The sequence below is a fragment of the Coenobita brevimanus genome, chromosome 76 (genome assembly GCF_032717465.1).
Source record: "Coenobita brevimanus isolate Jiangsu-jjx chromosome 76, ASM3271746v2, whole genome shotgun sequence".
In the NCBI taxonomy this organism is placed as follows: domain Eukaryota; kingdom Metazoa; phylum Arthropoda; class Malacostraca; order Decapoda; family Coenobitidae; genus Coenobita; species Coenobita brevimanus.
Window position 1 is genome coordinate 19,791,883 of NC_137029.1, and position 7,478 is coordinate 19,799,360.

Below are 7,478 nucleotides of genomic sequence, written 5' to 3' on the forward strand. Positions count from 1 at the left end.
GTCTTGGACAAGTATGATGTCGTTTGGTTCCGGGATGGCGTATGCACGGACTGATGGCAAGAGCGAAGTTTCCAAAATATTTATGTATTCTTCAGCATTAAGATAACCGTCAATGGTCACCAACTCTCCTGGGCCTGCTGCCCACATCCAACCATAACAAGACACTGACAACCTCCCACTTCTTGCTCTCTCGGTAATGTTTATGGCATCATAACGAGTGTTGCCAATCGCCAGCAGTGTTTCCCAGTTGTTGCCACACTTTGAAATGATTTTTCATCCGTAAAAATCACGTTCTGCCAGAAGTCCACACCATACTGCCTGTATCGCTGAGCGAATCTTAGTCGTGTCTCCTTATGTTGTTGACTCAGTTTCTCCTTTTCTGCTGCAGTGTAGCAGTGCAGCCCCACCTCATGAAGGCGACGTCTCGTTGTCACAGGGTGACACTGTAGCTGTAGTTCGTGTGTCAACGTGACTGCTGTTTTCTTTGGAGCTTGCCTGGCAGCAACAGCGAGCCTTTCGTCTTCATCAGGTGTGGTCACCCGAGGCCGCCCTGACCTCGATCTAGTCGTCACGTGTCCCTCCTCTTCATATCTACGTATCCATAATCTCACTGTGTTCTTACTGATACCCATAACGCGGCTGATTTCGTTTATTGACATTCCAGCTTGATAGCGGCCAACTATCTGACTTCTTTGGCATATGACCTCTGGACGATTTGCTCGAATGTTTGGTGAACGTAAGCCACGTCGTCTACCCTGAACGTCCATAACTGTTGAAGCAATACCATATAGTAGCATCAACACGAGTATCAAGACTTACCTCCAAATATAAGCATCTGTGTCAAGATAATGATAAACAATATGTAACACACAGTAAAAAGTTGTTAGTCAAAGTTGTTACGCTAAAATGTAGGCCAAATCATAAAATAATCAATCAGACGTGTTTATTATCAAGGATAGATACTCACTAATTGCGAAGATGAGTTACAAACATAACTATGCAAGAAGTGTGTATTTACCATTATATATTGTTAGGGGGTCATTTAGATAGGAGTTTGTTATTTCGTTAAGCCAGGTAATGTAAAGGAACGACTGTGGGAAAAACGATACCTCTCATTCACAAACACAAAAACACACCTACACATATTCTCACAAACACACACACACACCTACACATTCTCACACACACACACACACACACACACCTACACATATTCTCACAAACACACACACACACCTACACATTCTCACACACACACACACACACACACACACACACACACACACACACCTACACATATTCTCACACACACACACACACACACACACACACACACACATACACATATTCTCACACACACACACACACACACACACACACACACACACACACACCTACACATATTCACACACACACACACACCTACACATATTCACACACACACACACACACCTACACATATTCACACACACACACACACACACCTACACATATTCACACACACACACACACACACACACACACACACACACACACACACACACACACACACACACACACCTACACATATTCACACACACACACACACACACACACACACACACACACACACACACACACACACACACACACACACACACACACACACACACACACACACACACACACACCTACACATATTCACACACACACACACACACACACACACACACACACACACACATATTCAAACAAACACACACACAACCACACACACACACACACACACCTACACATATTCACACTGTTACATAGCCTATGATTTCATCATCCTTTGTGTAATTTTAACGCACAGTTGCTGCATGTTTGATCACGAGCGTGTTCTGCCTCAGTCTCCCCCTTCTACCGTTACAGTAGAGTAAGTCGTCCTTTCTGTTATTCAGTGCGGGATTGTCGACCGTTTGTCCCCATCGCTTCATTTGCGCGTCCTTATTACAAGTTGTATCAGGCTCTGCTGGCCCCTATATAATGAGCTCAGTCTCTGCATCATTGCCACTTAGATCTGCTCCTCATTTTGTTCACATCTCTGTCCTCCCCTGTACAGATATTATTATTGTGAGTGCTCAAGAAATCTCCAACCATCTAGCAGCTGTGTGTAATTTGAGTATAACTGTTGTTGCATTTTTTCTTGTACTGTATAGCATAAGTTTAATTTGTAGGCCTAGTGAAGTTTTTATAATTCGTGTGGGGTTCTTTATGTCAGTCATTTTTGATAATAGTTTGTATCTGTAATTATTTATCTGGCATTCACTGAGTATTATCTGGTATCTCATTTTATCAGGGCTGACTTAGATAAATTTACTCATGCTAATTTCGTGTTAATAGAGGCTATTGCAGTTAACCATATATTTAACCTGTTTATTTGCCATTGCATTGTCCTTATGAGTCCTGAATGTTTTGTTGTTAATTTAAGCATTAAACTTTAACTTGTAATTTTACCTAACTCTTTTGTTTTGAACCTGGAACTTTACGGGACAGTAGTGACTCTTCGTATTCTCACTTAAAGTGTACATTATCTTTCTCTGTTTCGTAACATAAATTTGGCGACCTCATACCAGGATATTCAGGATATTATCATAAGGATATTTCATATTTTGTGACTGTGATATATTCATGATGGCTACTATTTCTACACTTGATGAAGCCAAGGATTTTTTGTGAAATGTGCAAACAGTGTGTGATATAGAAAACAGAACAAAGAATGAACTTAAGCTTGTTGCTCAACAATTGGGAATTGCAGTTCACTCTCATCATTCTAAAGATCAAATTGTTGGCATGATTAATAAGAGCTTGTTTAATGTAACTCCTCCAAATGAGCAAACGCAGATTGAATTAGCTAAGTTACAGCTAGCCCTGCAGGAGGCTTGTGCTAAGGAGGCGGAGTCTCGTGTTAAGGAGGCTGAATTTCAAGCACGTGCTAAGGAGGCTGAGTCTCAGGCTAAGGAGGCTGAATCTCAGGCTCGGATTCAGGAGGCACGGATACAGGCACAAGTTGAAATTGCTAGGATTCAGGCAGACCATGGGTATCGCATGAAACAAGGTGGAACTGGATCATCTAGCTCTGATGATTTTGATGTGGCTAAAAATGTTAAACTTGTCCCTCCTTTTAATGAATCTGATTTAACAAAGTATTTTCAGTTGTTTGAGAGGGTAGCTACAGGTTTTAATTGGCCTAAGGAGTATTGGCCAGTACTCCTTCAAACTGTTCTCACCGGTAAAGCTCAAGTAACTTATGCATCTTTGCCTCAGGATCAGTCTGATAATTATGATGTAGTTAAGAGCTTGATTCTTAAGGCCTATGAGCTTGTTCCTGAAGCCTATAGAGTAAAATTTAGAACAACTTATAAGCAAGATAAGCAATCCCATGTTGAGTATGCAAAAATCAAAGAAGATCTGTTAGAGCAGTGGTTAAATTCTAAGAATGTGGATTCTGATTTTGGTAAATTTAAGCAGATGATTTTGCTGGAGGACTTCAAAAGGTGTATTTATAAAGATGTAAGCCTATATCTTGATGAGAAAAGAATAGATAATTTGTCTGATGCTGCAGTTTTAGCTGATGAGTATGTTCTCACTCACAAGAGATATTCTAGAGAAAAAGGGAAAGCTGAGAGTAAGTACGTTGCCTCTACTCAGAGTACAGGTAACAGGAAAGAGAATAAGGATGATGTTTCTCAGGAAGTAAATACCAGCTTCACCTCTAGATTTCAGAAAAGTAAATGTACTTATTGTAGTAAGCTTGGTCATACTACGGAGAGATGTTTCAGGAGACAGCGTGATGTGAACAAAAAGGAGTCTTTAAATATTCAGTCAATTGGTCTAGTGTCCACCCTTGAGAGTTCCCAGATTTCTTTAACTGAGTTAACTGAACCTGCTTTGAGGGGTAACTTAAATTCTCATGATGGAGCTCCTCTTTTGAGCAGTAACGTGGGTGACACTCTCAAGAGTTCATGTGCTAATTTCCTGTCTGATGGTTTTGTCAGTCCTCTGGACAGTAATGACAGGAAGTCAGTTCAAATATATCGTGATACAGGTGCTTGCCAATCCATTATGCTGACCAGTGTTCTAAGCTCTAATGTTAATTTCTCTGATGAAACTGTGATCTTACAAGGTGTAGGGAATAATTACTTCTCTGTTCCTCTGTGCAGAGTGAATTTAGAGTCTGGTTTTGTTAATGGTTCTGTTATGGTTGGGTTGGTTGAGACACTCCCAATGTCAGGTGTAACTTTCTTACTTGGAAATGATATTGGTGGAAGTCAAGTGTGTCCAGCTCCTCAGTTGTCTAGTGAGCCAGTGGCTGCGGCCCAGGATTGTGATGTCCCTGATGTGTTCCCTGCATGTGCTGTCACTAGGGCTAAGTCTAAAGTTACTGGTGATTTAGAGGATAATGATGATGATGATGTTATCCTAGCTGACACTTTTCTTGCTAATTTGGACCACTCACCAGATGAGGCAGTACCCCGTAGTGTTGATAATTTGTCTCGTCAAGAGTTGGTTGAGTTGCAGGTTGCTGACCCTGAGTTGAAAGGTCTAGCTAACTTTGCTAACAGTGAAGAAGAGTCAGCCGGTGCTTCTACTTGTTATTATGTAAAGTCAGGAGTACTTATGAGGAAGTGGAGACCCCCAACAGCATCAGCCGACTGTGAATGGGAGGTTTTACATCAAGTTGTCATCCCTCGTGTTTGTAGGCAGGATATCATTAGAGTGGCTCATGATTCCAGTTTGGCAGGACACCTTGGAGTGAGGAAGACTGTGGCACGCATTTTGAAACACTTCTACTGGCCAGGTATCTTCAGGGATGTTTCCTGGTATTGTAAGTCTTGTCACACCTGTCAAGTTGTGGGGAAGTGTAATCAGACCGAAAAGGTTGCACCTCTAGTTCCCATTCCTCCTTTTGAGGCGCCTTTCACCCGTGTGTTGGTGGATATTGTGGGCCCTCTTCCTAAGACTTCTTCAGGATTTTCTTATGTGTTGACCATGATTGATATGGCTACTCGTTATCCTGAAGCCATTCCACTTAGAAATATCTCAGCAAAGAACGTGGTTAAGGAAATGCTAGGGTTCTTCACAAAGTTTGGTCTGCCCAAGGAGGTACAGTCAGACCGAGGAAGTAATTTCATGTCGAATGTTTTCAAGCAGTCTCTGAAAGAGTTGGGCATCACCCAGATCACGTCTTCAGCTTACCATCCCCAGACCCAAGGAGCGTTGGAGAGATATCATCAAACACTCAAATCGATGCTCAAGAAATACTGTTTGGAACATCAGAAAGACTGGGATAAAGGTCTTCCATTCGTTGTGTTTGCTGCAAGAGAATCTCCAAATGAATCACTGGGCTTCTCACCTTTTGAACTACTGTTTGGCCATGAAGTAAGAGGACCCCTTAAGCTACTCAAGGAATGCTTGCTGTCGGAGGAAGATGACGTCAACCTGCTGGAGTATGTGATGAATTTCAAAGAACGGCTGTCCACTGCTTTACAGCTGGCGAGAGAGAATTTAGGAGCTGCTCAGGAGAAGATGAAGACTTGGTATGATAAGAAGTCCAGGTTACGCCACTTTCAGCCAGGAGATCAGGTTTTGATTCTGCTACCAGTTCATGGGCAACCTCTTCAAGCCAAGTTTAGTGGTCCTTATTTCGTGGAGAAGAAACTCAGTGATGTCAACTATGTCATCGCCACACCAGATCGTAGAAAGAACAAGCAACTTTGTCACATCAACATGCTAAAGTTATATCACAGGCGGGACGAAAATAATCCAGTCTGCACTGTAGCTGTTCCACCCGAGTCAGCAAGTGAAGCTCTCCCATGCAGTATGAGCCTGTGTGATAGTTTGGGGAAGAATCCTGATATCATGAATGATCTCCAGACTAAGCTTTCTCATCTAGCTCCCGAGGAAAGGCAGGAGTTTTCGGCATTACTGCAGGAGTACCCGCAAGTGTTCTGTGCCACTCCAGGAAGAACTGCTGTGTTGATGCATGATGTCGATGTTGGAGACGCAAAGCCAATTAAATTGCCTCCTTACCGTGTGAACCCAGTGAAAGTTCCTCTCATCCAGAAGGAGCTTGGCTACCTGTTGGACCACAAGATGATTGAGCCCTGTCAGAGCGAGTGGAGTTCTCCTGTCACTCTAGTCCCTAAGCCAGGTGGGTCACAGCGGCTTTGCATTGACTACAGACGTGTTAATCAGATAACTAAAACAGACACTTACCCTCTCCCTCATGTGGAAGATTGCATAGACAAGATCGGAAAGGCTAGGTACATAAGTAAGTTTGATTTGTTAAAGGGATACTGGCAAGTACCTATGACTGAACGTGCTAGGGAGATCTCATTTTTTGTGACAGTAGGAAAGACCTTTGCATGGTCTGTAATGCCATATACAGATTGTTTTAGAGTAATAAGAAATTTCCTTTGTAAATTTCTTTTTTCTTTGTGGGGAGGTGTTACATAGCCTATGATTTCATCATCCTTTGTGTAATTTTAACGCACAGTTGCTGCATGTTTGATCACGAGCGTGTTCTGCCTCAGTCTCCCCCTTCTACCGTTATAGTAGAGTAAGTCGTCCTTTCTGTTATTCAGTGCGGGATTGTCGACCGTTTGTCCCCATCGCTTCATTTGCGCGTCCTTATTACAAGTTGTATCAGGCTCTGCTGGCCCCTATATAATGAGCTCAGTCTCTGCATCATTGCCACTTAGATCTGCTCCTCATTTTGTTCACATCTCTGTCCTCCCCTGTACAGATATTATTATTGTGAGTGCTCAAGAAATCTCCAACCATCTAGCAGCTGTGTGTAATTTGAGTATAACTGTTGTTGCATTTTTTCTTGTACTGTATAGCATAAGTTTAATTTGTAGGCCTAGTGAAGTTTTTGTAATTCGTGTGGGGTTCTTTATATCAGTCATTTTTGATAATAGTTTGTATCTGTAATTATTTATCTGGCATTCACTGAGTATTATCTGGTATCTCATTTTATCAGGGCTGACTTAGATAAATTTACTCATGCTAATTTCGTGTTAATAGAGGCTATTGCAGTTAACCATATATTTAACCTGTTTATTTGCCATTGCATTGTCCTTATGAGTCCTGAATGTTTTGTTGTTAATTTAAGCATTAAACTTTAACTTGTAATTTTACCTAACTCTTTTGTTTTGAACCTGGAACTTTACGGGACAGTAGTGACTCTTCGTATTCTCACTTAAAGTGTACATTATCTTTCTCTGTTTCGTAACATAAATTTGGCGACCTCATACCAGGATATTCAGGATATTATCATAAGGATATTTGATATTTTGTGACTGTGATATATTCATGATGGCTACTATTTCTACACTTGATGAAGCCAAGGATTTTTTGTGAAATGTGCAAACAGTGTGTGATATAGAAAACAGAACAAAGAATGAACTTAAGCTTGTTGCTCAACAATTGGGAATTGCAGTTCACTCTCATCA

General features: G+C 41.5%; 1 protein-coding gene across 1 annotated transcript; it reads right to left on the reverse strand.

Moving 5' to 3' along the window:
- Positions 1-200: 200 nt before the first annotated feature.
- Positions 201-632, reverse strand: LOC145408188 (uncharacterized). Its single transcript, XM_080278942.1, has one exon. It carries the CDS (start codon positions 630-632, stop codon positions 201-203), a length of 432 nt encoding a protein of 143 aa, XP_080135068.1.
- Between the last annotated feature and the right edge of the window lie 6,846 nt (positions 633-7,478).

Coding starts and splice junctions, on each gene's coding strand:
- LOC145408188 (XM_080278942.1), bottom strand. CDS start 632: ATGGGTATCAGTAAGAACACAGTGAGATTATGGATACGTAGATATGAA.